Source organism: Mytilus galloprovincialis, chromosome 9 (assembly GCF_965363235.1).
Source record: "Mytilus galloprovincialis chromosome 9, xbMytGall1.hap1.1, whole genome shotgun sequence".
Taxonomy (NCBI): Eukaryota; Metazoa; Mollusca; class Bivalvia; order Mytilida; family Mytilidae; genus Mytilus; species Mytilus galloprovincialis.
Window position 1 is genome coordinate 9,470,964 of NC_134846.1, and position 24,927 is coordinate 9,495,890.

At 32.8% G+C, this 24,927-nt stretch overlaps 1 protein-coding gene across 1 annotated transcript; it reads right to left on the reverse strand.

Moving 5' to 3' along the window:
- Window positions 1-7,376: 7,376 nt before the first annotated feature.
- On the reverse strand, window positions 7,377-21,039 carry LOC143046478 (uncharacterized). Its single transcript, XM_076219636.1, has 7 exons — window positions 20,801-21,039; window positions 17,346-17,523; window positions 15,393-15,481; window positions 14,657-14,728; window positions 10,020-10,040; window positions 7,968-7,985; window positions 7,377-7,396 (listed from the first exon to the last, which is right to left on the reverse strand). The coding sequence occupies exons 1-7, from the start codon at window positions 20,865-20,867 to the stop codon at window positions 7,377-7,379; spliced, it is 465 nt and encodes a 154-aa protein (XP_076075751.1). The 5' UTR covers window positions 20,868-21,039.
- Window positions 21,040-24,927: the final 3,888 nt, after the last annotated feature.

Sequence of the window (24,927 nt, forward strand, 5' to 3'; positions counted from 1 at the left end):
GATCTAAAAGCAAAGCAATCTGTATGTTTCAGGTGCATGTATGACCAAACTATGGAAATGACTACCATAGAACTTCCTTGCAGTCATTTTTTGGGGGGGATCCTATCACCTTTAGACATGCTAGAGCAAAAACAAAGCATTGATTATGCAGTCTTAGAACAGACCTCTGGTTCCTAGCATCATGACCACTGTAGCAGATGTTGATTATTTCTACCAAGGCATTGCTTAAATTCAATACATCATTCTGTATTTTTTTCTCTTGATGAAGGTTTTGTATAAATTTCGCCAACTTAACTGCATATAGTCTTGCATCCGACCCTTTGATTTGATTTTTTTCCCCAATAGTTGACTGACTAAATTTTTCTAATTGTTTTTTGACTTCACTGTTTTGAATATGATGTGGCAGTTCCATGATAATATGTTGTACAATGTTCGTTATGTCATGCAGAGGTTCACAGGCTAAAACTTCATATTTTGAGCAGTTTATTGTGTCTGCTGGATTTTGAGGGTTATGACACATTAATGCTAGTGGTCGTTGTATACCCTTAAGTTCATTTTTGAGGTGCTGTTCCAATTCAGCTTTTGATTTTCTGTTGGTGTTATATCCCCTGGCTTCTAACTCATCTGCATTGTCATCCTTTTTCAGATGAGAAAGAGGACATGAATTTTCAGGAAAATTTCTCCAATGCAGACCTTTGACGAAAATCTGTCTTCTTTCCTCTAAGGATTTCATGGTTGTATTATAGGCACAATGCAGATTTCTATGGTCTTCTGCTTGAATACCACAAATGCATGAAAAATTGCCTCCTTGCTGCTGGCCAGCTTCAAATTGGCGTGCTGGTCCATCACCACTGAAAATTCTGAGCTCATCAGTAATTTGTATTCTTCTTATACATGTGGGTTGAACTAAATTCATAAGGTCTTTGACCCGTTCTGCAACAAAGCTTAACTGTTCATCATTTGTGCTTTTGGATCTCCCCAAGATGTAAAGGTGGGGACGTTCAACCACAGATTGTACGTCGAGGTTGGATCTCTCTGGAAATTTTGCCTTATATTCCTCATTTGTTAAGTACAGGGCTTTGTCATAAATGATGCTAAGCATAAAGCTTACAAAAGTATGATTCAGTACATCTGAATGGTCATGCCAGAATTTTAGCATACGTATCCTCTCCAGATGTTTCAGTTCATTACTGTTACTGTTAGGTGTAAACAGCTGTCCTAATCTTTTATACCTGTAAATAGAAATGCAAATGTCACAGATGTTTTGTATCATAGTATTCATGTAGAATTTCCTGTAGATAAAATAGCATGCAACTTTTATTAGACGCCTACTGACAACGTTGAAGGGGACAAAAGGTTTGCACTGTTCATTGGTCGGTACGGCAAATCAGTTTTCCAACCTTTCTCCTCCTCGTTCTTGGAGAAATTGATATTTGGTATTTAGTTTTATCATGACAAGTTATAGATCAGTAGATCAATTTAGAATTTGTTTTCGTGTCTGATGATTTAGTCCCGAGGTATGATACATATCAAATGTTGGAGTATTATGCTAAACCATATTCCTTTACAAAGGGAGATAATAAGTTTGTGACAAATTAAAGACAAAAATATTTGGAAATATTTATGATATTTGATTTAAATGTAAAAATAGACATGCATTGTATTACATCGTATATAATGTTTGGATTTTACCCTGGTAGGGGCCTATGTATAGCTATGCAAAACTGTGAGAATACTTGTCTATTTGGCAATCATACCACATCCACTTATTTTTATGATTTTTTATAATTTGGTCATACACGTACCTTTCTTTCAATTCATTTGCAGTTAACTGATCATAGTGTTCATCATCATATAGTCGCATCAGTCCACCTTCAGCATGTTCATTTAATATTTTCTGTCTGAGTTTTGTAAGCTCGAATTTCCTGCTGTAGATTGTTGTTTTCTTCTCTAACAGTTTGCCTGAAATTTTGTTCAAATTATTAATTAATAACAACTTTGAAAGCCATGGTGAAATACAATTTGTTTATTTCTATGTATACCCTGTATGTAAGATATTATTGTTTGGCAATCCAATAAGATAAATGTATGGTGTGATTTTTTTAGGTATAACATGTGTCACTGTGATTTCATATTAATATTCTTTATCCTCATAAATTGGTTATGTCAATTGTTAAGGCGGGGACAGGTGCGCTTAAAAATGTCTTCCAACCTAATCTCACATTTTTTTTATTGATGCCGTTGACAAATTTTTAATAGCAAGACTTTTTTTAGCATCCTACAACTTCATGATTTCTGATGTATTAATGTATTTATATAGATTTCATTTTTTAATCTTCAATGCAAGACCTGTGTGTGCTTTTTTACCATGATTTCTGTTAAGGTAATTGTATTAGGTTATTAAACACCTTTTATCACCATTTTCATGTATAATGTGAAGACCTGTTTTTGACACAACTCTGTTTTAAACCTGTTTGTTTTATGTTATATATATTCATTTAGCCTGCAATTAGCCATCTTTTGTACAAATGACCGGTATACAAATAAATTTTGCTTTACATTGTCAGTAAATACAAAATTTATTTGTACTCGCTACGAAACAGGAGAAAAGCTCAGCAGAGCCTAGCTGTTTGTCCTGTTTCTAAAGCTCATTCAAATAAATTTTATATTTTTCAATAACATACATAAATTGTACATGTACAGTTATCATTGTTTGTTGGTCAAAGTGATCAATGTTTAATTTGTTCTGCAAACACCAACAAGATGTAGCCTGCATTTGATAGTGTTTTCCTTTTTTGGTTTCTAACATACTTAATTGTAGCTATACCATAGAGTATTTGTTTTGTTGTTGACAAAATCTTTTTATAAAACAGATACTTGTTTTTTTATTTCTGTTATAATCTAGAACTATTTGTGATCAGAGTTGAAGCAAGTATTAATTGAGTATATTGTTTATTTAATCTGTATCTTTTACTTATCCTGTATCATCTATGTATAATGTAAAATTTTATAGACTACGTGTATTCATTTACAATTTTTTGTGTAATTTTAAATTCATATTGTATATTCAATTTAAGTTTGTTGTATTTCATGATTAATTCTGTGAAATAGAAAACACTGACCAGTGAGAAATTATTTGTTCTTGTGATTATTTGCTTAACTTTTGTTTTTGCAGTATAAAAACCTTTATTATTTAAAATCATAGTGTATTTCTAGAGAAATTAAAGATCAGATGTTAAGGGAAATGTATATATTTGTCCAATATGTTAATATTTGAATGCCTTGAATGATTTTTTTCAGATATGTCTGGGTGCAGACCAAGCATTACATAAAAAAGCACGTTAACGCCGCATGCACATATTTTGTAGGTTAACTTTAATTTTGTCGTTTACTAATAAACGCGGTCAAAATGGAAATGTGTCCGTTTAGTCAGTAGTAAACTAGCGTTTACGTCATATTTCACAAGTTTATATTTTACGTGCACTTAAAAGTAAACGGGCATTTACATATAGTTATTACAAATTTCACAAGTGTATTTTTACGTGCACTTGAAAGTAAACACACGTTTACTATTCGCGTTAACTGATTGTGTATTTTATATGATAAAGTTCGTATACATTTGAACGTTTATCTTATTTTGTTAAAACAACTTTTATCTTAAAAAGTTATATGTTTTACGTTTATGAATTTAAAACCAAAACAGTTCAAAAACAATTTTAATTCGAAATATTAACTTTCATTAATTGCAAAACATCAGTTCCAATAACTTTAAGTAGCGGAATTAGTATTAAATTGAGAATGGAAATGGGGAATGTACCAAAGAGACAACAACCCGGCCATAGAGAAGACAACAGCAAAAGGTCACCAACAGGTCTTCAATGCAACGAGAAATTCTCGCACCCAGGGCGTCCTTCAGCTGGCCTCTAAACAAATATATACTAGTTCAGTGATAATGAACGCCATACTAAACTCCAAATTGTACACAAGAAACTAAAAGTTAAAATAATACAAGACTAACAAAGGCCAGAGGTTCCTGACTCGGAACAGGCGCAAAAATGCGGCGGGGTTAAAAATGTTTGTGAGATCTTAACCCTCCCCCTTTACCTCTAGCCAATGCAGAAAATCAAACGCATAACAATACGCACATTAATATTCAGTTCAAGAGAAGTCCGAGTCTGATGTCAGAAGATGTAACAAAAGAAAATAAACAAAATGACAATAATACATAAATAACATCAGACTACTAGCAGTTTAACTGACATGCCAGCTCCAGACTTCAATTAAACTGATTGAAAAATTATGTCTTCATCATATGAATATCAGGCACAATCCTCCCCCTGAGGGGTTTAGTGTCATACCATCATAACATATATGAGAAGAACGTAACCCGTGTCATGCCAACAACTGGTTTATTAATAATAAATGTGTTTAGTTCCGATGCAAAGACCCTATAAGTGAATCAATATTAACTCCAAAGTATGCAATTTTTAATGACCTGACAACAGTATCGTAACTAAATCCCTTCTTAATAAGTCTATTTAAAGGTTTTGTTAGCTTCTGAGGTAAAACTGACATTTTTGTGCTTTATAAAGAATATTTCCATAAAATATTGGATGTGAAATACCTGAACGTATTAGAAGTCTGTATGTTGAGCTATATCATCGAATGATGTCCTTATACCGATGATAAAATTTAGTAAATGTTTTGACTAGTTTGTGATATCGACACCACTCGTGAAATAATTTTTCAGTAATACATTCTCTCGTTGAAATCTTAAACAATGTTACAGACACGAGCGAATCGTACACGTTGAGATATATAAACATCGTAAGATGGTGACAAGGGAACGTCACCATCTAACTAGAGGCTCTCAAGAGCCTGTGTCGCTCACCTTCAAGTTGGTCTATGTGCATATTAAACAATTGACACAGATAAATTCATGACATAATTGTGTTTTGGTAATGGTGATGTGTTTGTAGATCTTATTTTACTGAACATTATTGTTGCTACAAGTATCTCTCTCTATAATGAACTTGGCCCAGTAATTACAGTGGAAAATAATTTCGAAAAATGTACAAAAATTTCCTTAAAATGCTAAAAATTAACTATAAAGGGCAATTACTACTTAAGGGGTCAATTGACTATTTTGGTCATGAAAACGTATTTGTAGATCTTGTTTTGCTGAACATTATTGCTGTTTACAGTTTATCTCTGTCTATAATAATATTCAAGATATTCAAAAGTATTTTGTGATTTTCCTTTTTTCCATGTTGACATAAGCTTGATTTTTATAACATCAGCGTTATTTAAAACAACACAAAATTATAAAAAACTATTTGTACTTTTTGGTAGTATTGTCTATAATTCCGGAATTGTTATGTTATATATTATAAGTTAGCTTAAAGGTTCAAATTGTATTGGGGTTATCCAATCTTTAACAATGCCATCAAAGCGGGAGTTTTGGCATGCCACAAAACCAGGTTCATCCCACCATTTTTTTCTTAAAATTCCCTGTACCAAGTCAGGAAAATGGCCATTGGTATATTATAGTTCGTTTCTTTGTGTGTTACATTTTAATGTTGTGTTTCTGTTATGTCGTAATTCTCTTATATTTGATACGTTTCCCTCAGTTTTAGTTTGTAACCCGGATTTGTTTTTTCCTTATCGATTTATGAATTTCGAACAGCGGTATACTACTTTTGCCTTTATTTGAATAACACAGAAATTTATGTGGCCACAGTTGACCTACATTCAATCGCATAAGTCGAAAATAAACAGAGAACGCCATGGCTAAGAACAAAAAAGACTAATATGCTGGCTAGGTATTTATTTATCCCGACATTGTGTTGTAGTGATATGGTAATTTTTGTATTCTTTTGTTTTTGTTTTCGTTTTTTATTAATATGTACTTTTACTATAGAGCAGATATGTGCCAAAAACAACATGAACAAAATGGTGACAGCTGATACTCCAAGAGTTCAAAGTAACAAATATGAATTTACGGAAATGATACAAAAACACAATGCACAAAGTTTATTTAATATGTAAAAAGTTGTGTTGTACATTTGGAACAACAAAGTCCACTATTGAATGCCTCTTCACAACCTGTACATTGAAAATCCCCGTACTTTCTAACTGAGCAGTGCTTTGGACGGTTACATCCAATCGCTAAAATAAATTATTTTTAATTAAAATTTACTGATAACATGGATAACATTGTAAAAGCTTGAAAAAAATGTAACAGTTTAATATAGTAGTCATAATCAGTTAATATTGGAATTGACCTTTTTTAACACAACTATATACATCTTGGAAACTAATTATAAAAATGTATCCTAAGACACCATATGACATATGAATGCTTATTTTTTGTCATTGAATATTTTTGTTCAAGACACTCTTGTCACACTGTTGCAGTGTTGTACATGTATACTAATTAAAACGTCGAATGTAAACATGGCGAATGCATATGTGTATATGTTGGTACAGGAGGTAAAAAAATACACTAGCACAAGTAAAACGTTATATCTTTCAGAATATCTTTGCAAGACAGCTGAATACTGTCCACTCGCACCTGAAGAGTTGTGGATAAACATTATTATTACATTGGTTGCAATGATTTATATTAATTTCCCAGTTAAATAAAAACCGATAATTTCACATGTTAAATAAACGTGGTTATTTCACTCTCCGACGTCATAAGCGTTATCAAGACGTCGATAACGTCGGATCAAAAAAAATTGTGAATGCGCAAACTGTGAATGTGAAAAAATATAGTTCCTTACATTTTCTATATTAATTTCATTAAAAAAAACATTTGCCAATGTAATAAAAAGAAAAACTGATTAAAGAATTCGAATATCGACAAGTATTCAACTCGTGACCAAACAACACTGATAATTTACTCATGCGCAACGCGCATTCGTTAATTAATGTGTTGTTTGGTCACTCGTTGAATATTTTTCTCTATATAAATTCTTCGATAAGCTATTCTATAATTATAATTTAAAACGAACATGATTGTGCTTTTATGCATTAATAAACTAGTTCTAAAATATAAATAACTGAATTACAGGTGCTGCATTACCGACATGTTTACAGTTGGAATAATTAAATAAGTTCGTTTAACGCACAATAATGTACTATTATAATAAGTTATTATTTTAGTGTGAGTACATTTAATTGAACTCAACTGGTATTTTAGAGGTGATTCATTTGTAACCCTTTTACACGTTTTACTAGATCAACAATATGAAGATCTGAATTAATTACATTTGAATATCTTGATTGATATAACTTTTACTATAATCATGTAAATTTTTATTTTTTTTTTTTTTTGATAGAGAAGACTTAAATAAAGTCCTTACTTAAGACTTTTACTTACCACTATATTTCACTGAAAGAAGAACAAAATTTAATGTGAAAACAATCATAATTATAAAATATATTTTAACGGTTAAATCCATCAACACAAGTAATTTGTTTCAAAAAAGAAATTTAATTATGTTGAATCATTCATTTCTACAAGATCAAGACATATGTACATGTATTTGAATTTTACATTTTAACCGACTTACTGGAATATATGTCATCTGACTCTTCTTAAATATTATGATTTCGAGGTAGCTAGGTTTCGCCACTATCCAAAAGTCGAATACAAAAGCGCAAAGAAACTCGATATAGAATAAAAAGATGTTACACCATTGCAAAGAGAACAATTATCCAACCATGTCCAGATTAAGCAATCTTCAGCGTTTATGTGTAGTACCATTTCAGAAAGTCTATGGTTTGAACCTGATACAGATTTAACCATCGATCTGTTGCAAGCTTTAAATGAGACAATACAGACAATCAATAGTTATATAATTAATTTCATATTTTCTCATACAAAGTCTATGTGATACATTCTTATAAAAACATAACGTTGTAATATTATGACTGAATATTTGATACATAAACCGACTTACGCTTCATGGTGTCATATTCTGAAGAAGAAAATAAGATATAATATGATATTTCATTTTAAAAATTTTGTTATATTCAAACCAGTACGTGTCTTATACACTTTCGAGCATGTTCAGTCGAAGTACTGCCCGCACAGTCCAAGTGAAATTAAGAAGAAATGACATTTAATCCTGCATAATATAAAATGATCCTGTATTGTATTTTAAGTTCATTGCGCTGCTGGAAAGTAGTTACATAGAAATGGAAAGCTCACAATTAAGAATCTGAAATCATCTGTTTTGTCGTGAAGTGTTTGTTTTCCAATTGCATAAATGGTTTGTCAATTTCTAGATGTAAGTCAAAATATGAGGCAAACTTAACTGTATCTGATGTATCAATTATCTCTAGTTCGATGGGATAGATGGGTTCAACATTGTCACCTATAGCTAATATTGAATTATTTAGTGAAATAACATCATCTTTATAGCAAACGGTAAAGTTAAAGGGTATTGAGAACTTGTTTACTTCCTTACTTAGAGGTTTTTGTATGAATTCTGCTTCTTAAGAATAAAGGATGGTCCCATGGGAATGCCGATTGTTTGTTGAAAAACACGTCCTTCAAACGTAACAAATATGTTGTCAATTAGTATATCAAGGCTCTTGCTAATGTCGGTTTCAGAGAATGTTTTGTTTGAATCAGAGTGATTTTTACAAATTGAGTAAGAATCTGTCATTACTACTTACATTCTAGAACACGTAGGTTTACATTTGTTCATCACGTGTTTCCCCTCACACTTGCGAAGTGCGGATTCCGAAGTTAAAACAAGCGGTATCATAGTTGCATACGGGAAAAAACAAGATCGGGGAATTAGTGTCTGTGAAGACATAAATACAATATCGGTCCATTGATGAAGATTATGAAAATATAAAGGGTTTTCTTTTTACATGTTTAACAGAAAACTCATGTAAACTTGTTTTATAATTAAACTTAGCCATTAAAGTAAAACTATATAACACATTTTCACCTTTTTGTCAATTTAAAGTCTCTTATGACTTTAAGTTTAATGAATTAAGGAATATGAGCATTTCACTCAGAAAGGTAACAGAACAAATCGATCAATTTAGTGTTTAGTTATTTTAATACACACTTCGAAAGATATGTGACAATCAATTAACACATTATATAGTTAACTCTTTTGAATGTTCATAAGGTAACACAAGTAGAAAACAAATCAATATTGGAAATGAGTCCATGTTGTGTACGTACATATAATTGTTTTGACGTTGAGATCCACGTCTTCTTCAAGTACGAAAATGAAGCTTGTATAACCGCAAGAGAATAACAAACGATTACGTAGAGGTAACAAGAACGTGCCCTTTCTAGCGTAGAGTATCATTTAATAACAACTATAACTGTCCGCAGTAGAAATTATGGCTCTTATTTATGTATTTAATTTGCTACTTTAAACTTCAGTGTTTGGTCAGCGGCGTTTTGATAATTTTGATGGCCATCTAACTCAGAAGCAAAGACCGCGGTTCCTATACTGAAACTAAGAACACGGTCAGTACCAGTATGATGTTTCACGATACGAAGGTTTCTTAATGTATGTACTATGGAGCGACTTGTATGTGCTAACCAAGAATCAGACAATGTTTTACTATCAAAAGGTTAAAGGTTAAATTCAAGGTCAATTTGCCAAGATTTTGATAATTGAACGATGTACCAGCATACTAAATTCATGTAAAATAAAAATAAAAACTGTATTTGCGCTTTCCGGGGGGTTACTTTATTCATTATTTGACGGGTGCATAATGTTGAGCGAAAGTTGCTTACCCTTTCGGAGCACCTGCAATAGATTGTATAATGAGGTTCTTGATTTCGTGTTTTACTGTGTGTTTTTTTAATACTGTTGTTTGTCGTTTTCCTTTTTTTTTAATGGCATTTTTTTATTAGTTTGTTTTTTTACTGAATTTCACTTTGGTAACCTTCGCCTCCTCTCTTTCTACAATAACATGTTATAATGAAAACCATTTAAATTATGATGTTGGAGAGTTACATACAATGAGGTACTTACTGTTCAACTTTACATTCTCACCTGAAACAGAGAAAATAGTATACATGTATATACATTTTAAAACAGGAAGAGAAATTTTTAGGGAATACATTGTATACAATGTAATCACCAAAAACATTTCAGAGTCACTCTCTACTTTCTGCATCAAGTGTAAGATGTTGGAAAGTTGAATGCATCGGACCCAAAGGGGATCAACAAAAAGATGTAGATAAATTCATGCATTACAAGATTTGAAAACTTCTTTTTAGAATGCATAAGTACGCTCTCCCGCCAGAGGTAATATTGTATGTGCAAGTGCAAAACTGCAAACATAGCTAACTAAAATTAAACAGAAACAAAATGAAGCCACCAAAAAGACAAAGAAAACCTCGGGGAATGACAGGAAAATCACCAAATAAAAAGAAGAAAACACAAGGGGCAGCTTATAAACAAACAGAAATGACATCATACCAAAATAGGAGAGAGAAGATGTCAGACCATACATTAGAGCCAACAGAACGGCACAGAACGACCCTATCAGAACAATCGGGAAGCACGGACAAGGAGACGGTAACATTTCAGTCCGATCTAGGCGGTATTTCTGTGGCCAGTGGCAGTGACCAACATGAAATTTACCAAAACCCAGTACCAAGACAACATATGGCTTCTGTAATGACCGGAATTGACCACAACCCAGTACCTACACCTAGACAGCATGTAGCTACTACCGGTATGTTCAATAATACAACAGGTTTAAGAGATTATAATAGAGGTTGTTCGCAGGATCTTAATTTAGATATCGTACACGAAAGTGTAACACCAGTGTGTTTGACCCTGTAGGTGCCCATATTCCGGTTAAAATTAAGGAGAAAATTTGGGCCGGAGAATATATTGATTTAAATATTTTACTTAAATCTGCAAAAGATTAATCCACAGACTCCCAGTTAAATAGCGATCTTTCAGTAAAAGGGGGGTTATTAACTATAACTCCACAAAAACAGAGCACCATTACAAATTTGCACGTATGGACATCTGCTTTCATCATCTTAATGGATATAGTGCTAGACAAATGGCCCAATAAAGGTCAAGAGTTCCTGAAATACATGTTTAACCTTCGACTAGCTTCATCTAGAGGGTATGGCTCAGGTGGGGCTATATATGATAAACAATACCGCCTTCGTAAGGCAAGATGTCCACAATCGTCTTGGGCAGAGCTAGACATGAAGCTGTGGGTTATGTATGTCTCTACTCCTCAAAGATTTGCTCATTCAGATACTAATCATTCTTTTGGGGGTCACAAGGGATCACAGTATGTCCAAAATACTAAACCAGAACAAGAACAAAGACCCACGGCATCATGCAAAGGTTACAACTTCGATAGATGTACTTATGGGGCAGCATGTAAATTTGAACATAAATGTTTCAGGTGCTCTGGAAACCATCCTATTGGGCCTGCAAAAAGAGGTAAGGATTACGAGTTGTACTCTTTGGGATACTCTCCTATGTGTGTGAATGAAGTAGAAGAATCTTTAAAATGTTATCCGTCTAAGGTAATAGCAAACGAACTAATACATGGTCTTCGATTTGGTTTTAAATTACAATGTTCCGGTTAACGTTTACCTGTTAATGCAAACAATACAAAAAGTGTGACATGCAGATCTTGTTAGAAAAAAAGTAAAGAGATTACTCAAGGTAGAATGGCCGGTCCTTTTGACCACCCACCTTTGCCAACTCTACGCATTTCTCTTATATTTTTGGCCGAAAAGAAGAACGAGGGCTATCGTTTAATTCATAATCTTTCTTATCCCTTACATAACTCTGTGAATGACTTTATAGATGAGAAATATTGCTCTGTGCAGTATTCGGGTATTGACGACGCCGTTCGTTTGGTCCAAAATACAGGAATAGCCGGAAAACTTTCAAAGTCCGACGTTAAGAGTGCATTTCGGTTATTAAGGGTCTACCACAGGAAGCATCAATCAGCTGTTTGCTCTTTGAAAAGTTCTTAACAGCGCTTCATTAGGTTACGGAACTTATCAGTGGAAATTAAAATATACTTCACTATCTAGACGATTACCTTTTTGGAGGTGAAGCAAATATTCCAACTTGCCAGGAAACACTTGAAACGTTCAGATTGGGGTGTCCATTAGCCAAAGACAAAACCGTTCAACCCACAGAAATTTTGACCTACTTAGGTATTGAATTTGATACCTTAAAAATGGAAATGAGGCTCCCTGGGGGAAAACTGACAAATTTAAAACAAACTTTGCAGCTACATTAAAAAAAGGTAACCTTGCGCCAGTTACAGTCCCTGATAGGTTTGTTAAACTTTGCATGCCAAGATATCGGCCCCTGAAACGGCTTTTTGCCGAAGATTGATTGATGCTACTTTTAACATAAGAAAAGCACACCACAGGGTACGGGTATCATGTTATATGCGCGAGGACATTAAAGTCTTTTTTAGACTAATATAATGGAGTCACGGTCACGCTTTACTTCGCGTGGGTGAGATAGCTGCGGAAAGTAAAACTAAGTTAGGGGCAAATGTTATACAAATATCTGACGTTATAGTTCCCAAATTTGACCACAAAGAAGAGCTTCGTCTGTGTATACGTAGTTCCAAAACAGATCAACTACACTATTCTTTAACTTTGATTTTTAGTGAGCAAATCGACAAATCTTTGTGTCCCATTCACTTACTAAAGCAACTTTTACAAATTCGATATCCTTCGCCCGGGAGTAATTTATACATACATTTTGATGGATCAATTTTCGTCTATCTTACAAAAGAGTTTGTCATTCTCCGAAGTATATGGATATTTCAGAGCACATTCTTTCAGAATCGGGGGAGCAACTGAAGCAAAAAGACTAGGAGTAGATAACGAAGCATTAAAGAAATGGGGCCGTTGAACATCGGATACTTACACAAAATACATCCGTTTGAACATTTAAGTTAAAGGCTATACATCTTAAACCGCAATAGCTTATTCAAATAATACATACATCAATTTTAGGTGTCAAAACAATTTGGTTAATAGGATCATCCATAGTATATTGGACCAATAAAGAAGCTTCGTCTAGACCTGGGGGACTTCACCTTGGCCTACAGAATACAGGTGTTCATATGGTTTAGATTGGTCAAAGGGGTATGAAGTGGGGTGATTTAAATAGAGTCTTTGAACAAAGGTTGCTTAACCGCCCCTTCCGAGTTTCCTTGTTATTCAACTTGGGTCTAATGATTTGGGTATATTGACATCAGAGAAATTATACAGTGATATAGGATGTGACCTGCTTCGGTTACATGCATTGTATCCAGGTTTAAAAATAAAATGGTCAGACAAATTAAGTTTATCACCAATCAGTTTATTTGGGGTTGTTTCTGTGGTAATTTCTTTGGCAGTGAGTGGGTATGCCCCACTCATTTGGCGGGATATGGCAAGATGAAAATGGAACATGTCCCAACATTGTACGCTAGCTTATATTAAGGGTTATTTTCTTCTGTGTTCCCACAGAGATTAGATTGGGTCTTCTTTGAATGGACCAAAGAGACCGGTTCCTGAATTGGTACCAGTTTGGAACTTAGGGTATTCTCTTTGAATTGTATAATTAATAATCTGCAATGGAAACTAAAGAGTGTGTGGGGGGAATATTTGCTACGTATTGGGTTCATTTTTCATACGATCTCTCAATTAGGCATTTACCGTAGAGGATTGTAACTTTCATTGCCTACCAGTGAAGCACAGGCTTGCCAAAAATAATGGTTCGGCGGTTTGAACGTTCATCTTGCCTCATCTTGTCTGCGCAAAAAATGTAATACTGTAGCCATATCATCAAAAATTCTTTGTTGATTATATATTTATCTTTGAAAACAAAAGGAGCCAGTTTTATACATTTCACACATACTTCTATGGTAAAGAAAGGGTTTGATCGCACATGAGACATAATTAAGAAGAAAGCAAAAATTGGTTGATCGCCCATGAGACATGTATATAATATGAAGCAGTTCTGATCTTTGATTAATTTAATCCCGCCACATTCGCCACGTGCATATCGCAAATCAGGAGCATGAATTATTTTCTTCATTGTTTCTAGCATAAATCAGACCGTTGGTTCCCAAGTTTGTATTATTATAAACTTGAAGTAGTCTCTTATCAATTATTCACAGAAATGATGTGGGAAACTTAGGACTTCAAATTATAGTTTGTTCTAATGTTAAGCCCCAGCCACACTGTAAAGTTTTACTACGTATTAAAATTCTACGTTTCAACTTCGTTTTAAACAAAATTGTCCCGTTATTTTGAAAACTATGTTTTAGTAGGTTTGTGCTACGTTCTTATCACGTTTTGCTAAGTATAAGTACGTGTAGACCCATGTTTTCACTACGCATTGAAACGTTTCGATACGTAGTAAGTACGTTTTGTTGCGTTTCGCTAAGCTTTGATACGTATTTACTAGGTCTCTACTTCGTTTCAATTTTCGCTACGTTTGTTGTTGAATTTTTAAAACATACGGGGCAGGTCTATTTTTGAACAAAGGATCATTACGTTTCGATACGCTTCGTTACGTATAATTCCGTTTTGCTACGCTTTCAAAAGGTAGTAAAACGTAGCTCTTGAAACCATACAGTGTGACCGGGGCTTTACTGCGATTTTACTTACCAACGTAGAGATTAGGATTTGACTCGAAACCGTGACACACATCACAAATAGAGGGATTCTTTTTGTATCTTCCTTTAAAGAGAAAAATTTTTAACGATCAGTTATGCTCACAACCTCATTATCTACACTATAACAAGAGATTTTCTGACGTTAGTTTGTTTGAGTGGCTAGTTAAATACAGCAAACTACATATGGCCTTTTCCGTATCGGCCCACGTATCATCTTGATATCCACATATCAGCCCCAATTCAGTATCAGTTTATTGAACATAAACATACTATATCTCCTCACTTTAAAACTATTTTTAGGGAATCATTCCATTATGTATATATTGATGATAAATCGAAATTCTTTTCTACGTCCTGAATATGATGAAATATTTACAATCTTTCATACCATCTACATCATATCGAATTTCAATATATCATGTTTATTGAAGCATATATATATATAAGAAGATGTGGTACGAGTTCCAATGAGACAACTCTCCATCTAAGTCACAATTTGTAAAAGTAAACCATTATAGGTCAAAGTGCGGTCTTCACCACATACATGTTCGCCCATGTTAGTGAACCGAATTTCTAAATATGGGTTATGTGATACGTCTTAACTCTTTTTCCGTCGAGTTACTTCATACGTGCATGTATTTTTTGTATATGTGTGGTTAATTATTTCATCCAGCGAACACTTTAATTGTGTAATCCTGTGCTGTAAACATAATACAAAATGAACTTACTGAATGGTGTAACGTAAATGAAAATAATGTCGGCATTCTTGTCAAAAAATGTTTCTCTCAAACACTTGTACTGATTTGTATTCTGTATTCTTGAATTAGAAACATAAACAAAATTAAATAAAACGCACATGGAAATGAATGTGAACAAAATAATAATTAACTAATATCATCAAGATGTTTTGATTTTCTTTTAATCACAACATATTTGCTACTTTTGAAGTACGCGGTTTTTCGAAGTGAGTTGAAAACAGTCACTTCTCTCTGTAATTGTGACGTCATTACGAAAGGGCGTTTGTAAATCCAATTTTTAATAGAATTCAGCCAAATTTATGACAATTTTCAGAAAAATCAGAAGTGGCGCCACCATTCGCTCTCTAATATGTTTGCTGATATATACTGTAAATACCATATATTTTAAATGGGCTAGGGGTGGCGCCTAATACAAATTCTGAAAAGGGTAGAAACATGGACGAAAATTTAATCTATCATCAAATATAATTCAGACTAATATACTTATATTTTTGACGTAAATATATAATATTCGTTATTCATTTTTTGATATCAAACATTTAGCAATGCATACCCGTTGGATTTACTACTTTACTTTTCTCTTTAACAATCATACAAACTCTTCTCATTTTATATTTGCACTTATGTAATATAGGGTTATTGCATGAATATTGGGGAATATTGTCCCGAGTAGAATTTTATATTGCACGAGCTTGCGAGTGCAATATCTACCAGGGACAATATTCCCCAATATTCATGCAATAACCCTTTTATTGTATAACAATATAATATTTGAAAGTAAAAATTGGTTTAAACTAAGATTTAAACGTTGATTACTTCATGAATTTTGAAGATTTATTGCACTAGTGCAATATTAGAATTTATTGCACACTAACTTTTGGTTACGTTCTGTGGGAAATATTATATTGCTATACAATAAAATCATTTATATTATCATGTAAATTAGGTGTATATCTCCCATTTGATAGGATGTATCACCACTTGCGTTTCTTAACTACATACTTAAAACTGTGATATTTGAGATTGATTTTTTTTTTGTAGAAATTGGAGTATCAAACCACACTTGGCAATGATCATCAATGGTAATATGTTTACAAAATGTGTTCGATGACACATCCTGCCGTACAATATGGCCGATACTTATTATAGTTGTTTTCGTTTAATGCCTAATAAACATTAGACCAAGTCGCCTCTTTAGAATCTAAAGGACTATAGCTTATATTATTTTTCATACACCCAAATACCGTATATCGGGTTATTTGTACATTTTTGCTTTTTTTTGCAACAAGATCTAAAGTTAGCAGCCGGTTCGTTATTCGATATTAAATATCCAACTGGCTGCTAACAGTTGTTCGATATTGAAATTTGGTTGAAAATCATAAAACAAATATTTTTTTAACATTAAAAGCATCAATTTCATTGCCGAATGTACTGAAAAGATACGTAGGAAATCGTTTTATGACCCTTCCAAGTTGTATTAAACTCTCGTTGTCCTCGAATATAAACCCTTGTCAATGGTTATTATAAGTTGCATATTTGTCTTTATGTATTATAGAATTTTATCAATAAAGCGACATCAAAAATATTTTTTTATATCTTATATTGAATATCGAATATTGAATAACGAACCGGCTGCTAACTTCGCAGATATAAATCATGTCGCCACCATAAATTCCGATATAAATAAAAGTGTATATGCAAAGGTATTGATAAAAGTTTTGAATAATAACCGTAAAAATATTTCGTATATCTCTTTCAATGAAAATCGCGAATTGCACACCCGGGAAAATAACCCGCTATACGGTTAGTACGTATTAAAACAAATCACAATGTTTAGGTGTACGCTTTTGAAAATATTACCCATATTATTAGTATGCATTAGATTCTGTAACGGTGTAATAAAATTGATATTAGTTAACTCACTTGGTTACTAAAAATGGACCAGACTGAGCATAGCATTCACTTATTACAGTTTGCCCGTCACTGGTAACTGCTGTATACAATGAAGACTGCTGACATGTGATAGTATTGTCTGATCCATCTGATAACCCAAAATATCTTCTGTTTTGCCAGACACATGGAAAACTGCAAATCCCATTCACTAAGATATAAATATTCGTATGTTTAAGGTAGTAAATCAAGTGTATGTTCTATTGTCAGATATGGGTAATCTACGAAAGCCTAGGGTCACACACAAAAAAAATATCTCGTGATTACTAGATAATTATCGCGTTATTACGAGAAAATATCGCGTAATTACGAGAACACTATCGCATAAATACGAGTTAAAATTTTGTTATCTCGTAAATACGAGATAGTAATCGGGTAATTACGAGATAAAAAAAAAGTTATCTCGTAATTACCCAATAGTCTTCTCGTAATTACGATATATTTATCTCGTAATTACGAGATACATATTTTTTTGTGAGACACTAAAAAGCATTTGTAGTAATAGTAATGAAATACATATTTTTTTTATTCTGTGTACATGTATAACGAGAGATTTGGAGTACACGTCAATGAGAAATACACTAAATAACAGTATATTCAAAAGATATCAATAAGTCAACTATACGTGTATAAAACAGGCATATATGACACTAATAAACTCACAAAAGCACACGCACTAGTCCCAGGAATAGGAACAGACAAGACAAAGAAACACCCATTAATCGATTAATGAAGAAACTAGATAAAACAATTGTCATAACCTGGAACAAGACCTAAACAGTTTTTTGTGTTACCTGGGTCACTTATCAGCGCATAGAACCACAATACACCGGACATTGTCAAAAACCCATGTACTCTGCCAATACGCTAGTAATTTTGAACGCATTCAATTTGTGAATTGTATCTGTCCTGTGTGGACGAGCTTTACACATGTTTAGAGCGTACGAGAAGCGTACACAAACGTTAATCGAACGTTCAAGTAACGTGTGATGGCGTAAGTCTGGCGTTTGTATTATTTATAGATGAAATATACGCCACGAAAAAAATATGTCTCTTGCAGGTATTTGAGACGCGGCCCGTTCGTACCTGGGACGATTATCCGTGCTTTTGCCGTGTCTGGTATGTGTATTTATGAAGTGTCCTGATATCACACCTGTCATTCAGGAAAACCAACAATCATCTACATGTATGGATCTGACTATGAACATGATGAAGACCCTCCAATACAAACAGATGTAAAATCTGGAAAACCGAAACCACGCGCAGAAAAGCGACATTGCAGTATAAAGAATCTTCATGTGGAAATTATCTTGTTACATTGTGTAGATATAGCCCATTCTTATGAACCATGAAACATATCGACTTTAAAAATAAAGACAGAAAAAAATAGCATTGTTTCCAAGGAAGCTGAACTTGGGTTAAACAGTAAATTGTTTTCGACAATTTACCTTTTTTTACACAAAGGACATTTTTAAATCATTATCATAATCCTTCTGTAACACATGTTTTTTTTAGTTTTAAAAGAGGGACTAAAGATACCAAAGGGACAGTCAAACTCATAAATCTAAAACAAACTGACAACGCCATGGCTAAAAATGAAAAAGACAAACAAACAACAGCACACATGACACAACATAGAAAACTAGAGAATAAACAACACGAACCCCACATTTAAAACATTTGTTACCGCTATTTGTCATTGAATAAAGTTCGATGCATTTTCGTCACTTCCTTTCCGATGTTGAACGAATGATGGAAAAATATAATGCTATATTGCACAAATTAGTAAGCAAATTGAATTCTCATAATTGCAAATCAGCACTGCTGTCATTAAGGAATAGTGATTAAGTAACTACAGAACAAACATTGTTAATTTCTAATTTATCCTACACAATGACAATCACTAAGACGCTTGATAAACATTAATAGTGCAGGGATACATGCAGTCCACTCTATATGGTAAATGACGAGATTTTCCGGTGAAGGACAAACTCGAAAGAAGTCTATTGTTTGATGTCCTCTATCCGACTTTTAAGAACTTATGACATTGTTCAAGTCTCCCAGGAACCAGTGTACATGACTTAAAAAACAGAAAGTCAGCAGATGGTCCTCTTGACTAACGTAACGGTACCCAAATTGCATATATTTAGCAAAACTAGCAGCGAAAATCTTATAAGAATAACTAGAGACTAAACAATTTGTATTTTTATGATTTGATACTTAGCACATCTTTCAAAATAGGTAAAACTATTTAGATATGCACAAAACGTTCACAGTATTTATCAACAGATGAAGTATTTACTGAAAAAGCAAACTGTACTGAAACGTCGCCAGGCGACGTCATCAAAACGTCATCTTTTTAAAATAAGCAAATACAATATGTTATAAGTATCCATTTAAAAATAATGAAGAGTAAGCATGGACTTATATCTAATTGTTCAAAATATTTGAAGAAATTAAACAAAAGCTCTGTTATTAGACTTTTGACGATGTGAATTTCAGCATGGATGCAATTTGGGTACTCCTCATTTCAGAATCATTGCCGGTTTGGAGGTCAGTTTAGACCAATTTTTCTATAATTCCATATGGAATAAAAATCAAATTGGTGTACCTTGATAATAAAGAAGGATACAGCTACAAAATAAACACAGAATGGACATGTTTGTCTTTATCATTAAAAAACGTAGATGAAAAAACTGTCAGAATATGTGCAATTTGGGTACCGTCACGTTATACAGTATAAAGTATAATTCTTTCTGCCTATACTGTTTGAATACATTGAATCTTAAACGTCAAAATCCGCGGTCACAAATCTTAAAATCAGTTGTCCCTAAGAACTTTTGTGTCAAACATGCACAGAAAATTGACTGAATCTGTATACGTTAAGGTGCACACAAATGCACGTTACAAGAACGCTAAGCAATCGTTAGACGTGGGTTGCATTAGTTTAAAGTAGTTTGAGGTTAATTTATGGTTTAAGCATGTAATGCAAGATGTTGCTACTGGTAAGGTTGTCACGGCCTAAATCGATGTACCAAGATGTGCATATATAAAATAAGGAGCACGTGAAAAATTCTTCTACAAGGACAAAAAAAAAGATACAAAAAACAAGTAAAGATGACAATTATACACTTGAGGACTTTCTTGTCTGTTCTATATATATCTTAGTTTAAAATACAAAACATGCAAATTAGATATACCCCTTTCATTTTTTCTTGCATTTCCGAAATCAAGTGAAAGAAATTTTAATGCTGTTTTATTCATACATTACCTATATGTTTGATATGGGGTAAATCATCTAAGTTAATCATTTAGAATTTCGGAGAAATGTTTTTTTTTTTTTTTTTTTTTTTTTTTTTTTTTTTTTTTTTTTTTTTTTTTTTTTTTTTTTAGATACAAATTACTAGAATAAGGTGTTGCAATCTTACCTAAGCTATAGTGCAATACCAGTATAAAACCAATTAAACCGAGCTGCATAATACATGTAGCATCCATTGTGTGACTGTGTACACTATGATTTGCTACCTTCCGGTATCTGTACTATATTCTAGGTTGTCAAACAATACTTTCATAAATTATCATCACCCGTCATAATAATGTCTGCTTTTTATTCATTATTATGTTGTATTGACTTAACGACCATCAATTGTATCGTATATGCTTATCTAGTCCATTAATAATGTCCAGTTTGTCATTTAATACGTGAGTGCTAAAATAAAAAGAAACAACTTGAAGACAGTATCAATCGAAGGTCGTCTTTATCATTTCAAGTTTATGTAGATATTCACACGATTCAGGTCTCGCCTATATTTGTCATTGGATTTTAAATATTTTTACAGAAACATACTCTCAATATCTCTATGTGATTTTTTAGATCAGCACTAATTGATTTTTTTTTTTGGTGTGAAAAATACACCTTGGAAATATGCACATTGTTAGTTATACGATTTAAAAACCCCGGCATGGCTAGATTTCTCATAAACGTTTGTTTTTTAATCTCTTTCAAAGGTTAATATCAGCAGTATCTGAACGAGTTTAATGACAGACTGCAGTACACAAAATAATATTTTTCGGATGTTCTGCTAATGGGATATGTAAGTAACATGGAAAATTAATATTGTTATGATAATTTTTAAACATTCAATTCGTTATAATTATTGCTATCCGATAATGCTTGATCACTGAGATTAACATCTATTACTACCTCAGCATTAACTAAAAACGTGGTATATTTCGAACTTTTGTTTATAATTTTCGGTGATTGATTACTTTTGGGGGGAGTACATGTTCCCATGGATTGGTACATTGTAATTGTTAAACGTGTAAGTATTTAGATAGATTACAATAGGTAATATGATTCATAGCAAATACCGTACTGTTCACTGGAACCTATACACAACAAACCAGATATTTCATATCTGCAAAGCAGGCAACGTATGCACTCAATTTTAGAATTAATCCATAAAGATTCATTTTTTTTTTAATTTTTAAGTTATCAGTCAATATTTTGAATGACAAGGATCACCTATCCGTCAAATTTCATTTGATTCCCTAATTACTAAAATATTTTTTTCATAGTTTAATATTTATACCTTTTCGAGGTATTTATTTTGTTTTAAATATGTACTAATTTCCAGTCTGTGCTTGCTTGACGTAACCCGATTTGGTGGTGTGACATTATACAACTCTATCCGAATAAATTTGCAAAGAAATCAGCTCAAACTTGTGCTCGGGACTGTCTTAAACTTGCAGCGAGGAGTATTTTGGGTCCTTTGGGTTTTTGTGTGTTTTTTGTGTGTTTTTTAGTGTGTGTTTTTGGCTGTGCATATACTGATTTTGTTCCTATATATTTGTTTTTTTTTCTTATCTATGTAGTTGTTGTATTCTATGGAAAGGTAATTAAAATAAAGAAGATTTTGGCACACCACACATACCTCAAACATTTGCTTAGGTTGACAAAAATGCCGATCTTGACTTCTTCTGTCTAACAGTAATATTCATTCTAAAAGTTAATATTATGGATATATTAAAGTATAACTAAATCTCGTATTGAACAAGTTGAAATACATAAGTTAAATTAGACATCTCGTGTTTTACAGTGACATGCTTATTGCATGTAAAATACATTGAAAACTTTTTTAGTGTTGAAAATAAATGTCTTCCACAGCCCAACAATCTGTTTGTAAGTGCACTCAGAATTCGTCCGGTTTAAGCTTTTGCAGAGCTAACTTGTGGATATTTGTAACACTTGCAATCAAAGCCGATTTATTTCTGTATATTATAGGGTTTGATACATGTATGTGATCCATCGTATGGTGAGTTCATAATTGACGCTGCGAGTGCTGAAACCGATATTTAGATTAACAAAAATGCATGCCTAAAATGAAGACAGCCTTGTTCGTTTCATATTATTTTGATATAGGGCGTCTGTTTTAATTTATCATATCCACATTAGAACTCGCGGTTAACATGTGTCCTTAGCTTGCTACAAACGTAAAAAATTGTACTCTGGTCACTTTTCCAAAATTTGAATTAATATTTCAGTGTCCCTATTCCTACACGAATATAGTCATTTGCTATGAGTTTATATAAGGCAAGATCATGAAAGACCAAACAGTAAACACACATAAAACAAATTACATAAAACAAAACGAGTAACTATACTATACTGACAAATAAGACATGTGATATATACCGAATATACAGAATAAAAACCACAAACAAAATAACAGAACTCAGCACAAAATGACCAATCGGACCCCTGAGTATATTAAAGTAAAAACAAAATGCCCTACAGAAGGATTTACACAAGAAACATCATAACTGTACATGATTGTTTGATACCGAGATACACGTCGTATATAAATGCGAATTCAACTTCGGAAAAAGCAGTCATATTCGGGAATAGATCACGTTCGGTACTAAGTAGACCAGACAACATAGATGGTAAACCACTATCTAAGACGTGGTACGAATTTCTTTAATTAGTTTTAGACACAGACACATCATGTATATCAACCAGTTCGCTATGGTGTCCCTTCTATCATTCGAATTTAAAATATGTGTGACATTGGATATGTTACGTTTGCAGACGTCATAAAACCGTTCTATTAGAGGTTTCCCGATTTGATACGTATCAGGTACGGTTGGTACGTAACACAACCGTTGGTGCTGTTTTGGAGGTATCATTTAACGCATGAAATTATCTTATTAATCACGATGAAATTTAAAGAATTGATTTGCATATCACCAAAAAACTAGCTTGACGATTTATTTGATAGCGATTTTAACGTTTCTAGAACACTGTGTTTATGATTCTTTCTCTATGGAATAACTTTGTTATGCACAAGTGGATGAATCAAACAGACCTTAAACGAACTGAGTTGAAATTGACACGACCTTTAGATTCTAAATATAGATTTGTGTTTGTGTTTGCTATCTGTATTTTGTTTTGGTTCGTTTTCTTTTAATAGGAAAAGATTTTTTTCATACAGACAAATGAATTATAATTAAAATAATAACTATAAACTACTTTCTAAAACACATGATACTGGTATTGGTTATATTTGTTAACGTGTCAAAATTGCGTAGTTTTCGTACAAAAAAAAATGTATCTTAATTAGTTGTTACATGATTTAGAATTTAGTTTTTATTATTAAAATTATTTATTTCGATCATTACACAACATATTTTGTTTGAGAGGGTGAGGGAGCTGAGATTTCATTTTGAGTGAGAAAAGGGAATTCTTCGATTTTTTTTTCTTTCTAGAAACGATACTAGAGAGTAAAATGAAAAATATTGAAAAAATCCGTATTTACTATTCGGTTGCCAATAAAAAAAAACACATTTCTTGAATCATCTAATTTCACTGACTAGAATAATTGTCATATAATTATACAGAGGCGGATTTAGGGGGGGTGGGTCAGGGGGAAAACGGAAAGGGTCCGCCCCTTTTCTGGAAAAAAAAATGATTAATAATATAGGGAAGCATGATTGGAGCGGGTCCCCTTTTAGGCAGTCAGTGGTCCCCAACTTATGAAAATTTCTGGATCCGCCACTGTTATCATGACTAAAATACAATTGTACTGACACTTGTGTTCTTTGAATATTTTCATTTGATAGTTTATTCGTACTTTTAACTTTTGGTAAAATTTCTCATACGTCAGAATGATGATATTTGAAACTTGCAGAAAAATATAAGAATGGTATTAAAGATAATGAATTTGAACAACTAAAATTTGAAATTATATCAAAATAGAAAGAAATCGTCCTGATAAGTAAATTAAAAAAAATTACTTCATCAAAGTTGTTCCGTCGTGTTTATATTTATTCACTGTGCAGTACCTTGCTTGCACTTTCTATTTAATGTTTAGCGACCTCCATACCGAAACAGGTTTTATATTTACCTTTAACATTTTACATTTTGAATGGGGTCAAATTTGAATGTTAAAATAGCACTTATTCTATTATCTTTTCTTAAAACCTACCCTTAAAATATGCTAACTTTTCCATTTATACCGTTACATTAATAAAACAGTCAAACATAAGATAAATT

Bases quoted from the DNA above. Each gene is read 5' to 3' on its own strand.
- LOC143046478 (XM_076219636.1), bottom strand. From the start codon at position 20,867: ATGGATGCTACATGTATTATGCAGCTCGGTTTAATTGGTTTTATACTG. The intron at 15,482-17,345 runs GTGAGTTAACTA...TTCTAATTCAAG, and splicing joins GGTCCATTTTTAGTAACCAA to AATACAGAATACAAATCAGT. The intron at 14,729-15,392 runs GTAAGTTCATTT...TTCTCTTTAAAG, and splicing joins CATTTACGTTACACCATTCA to GAAGATACAAAAAGAATCCC.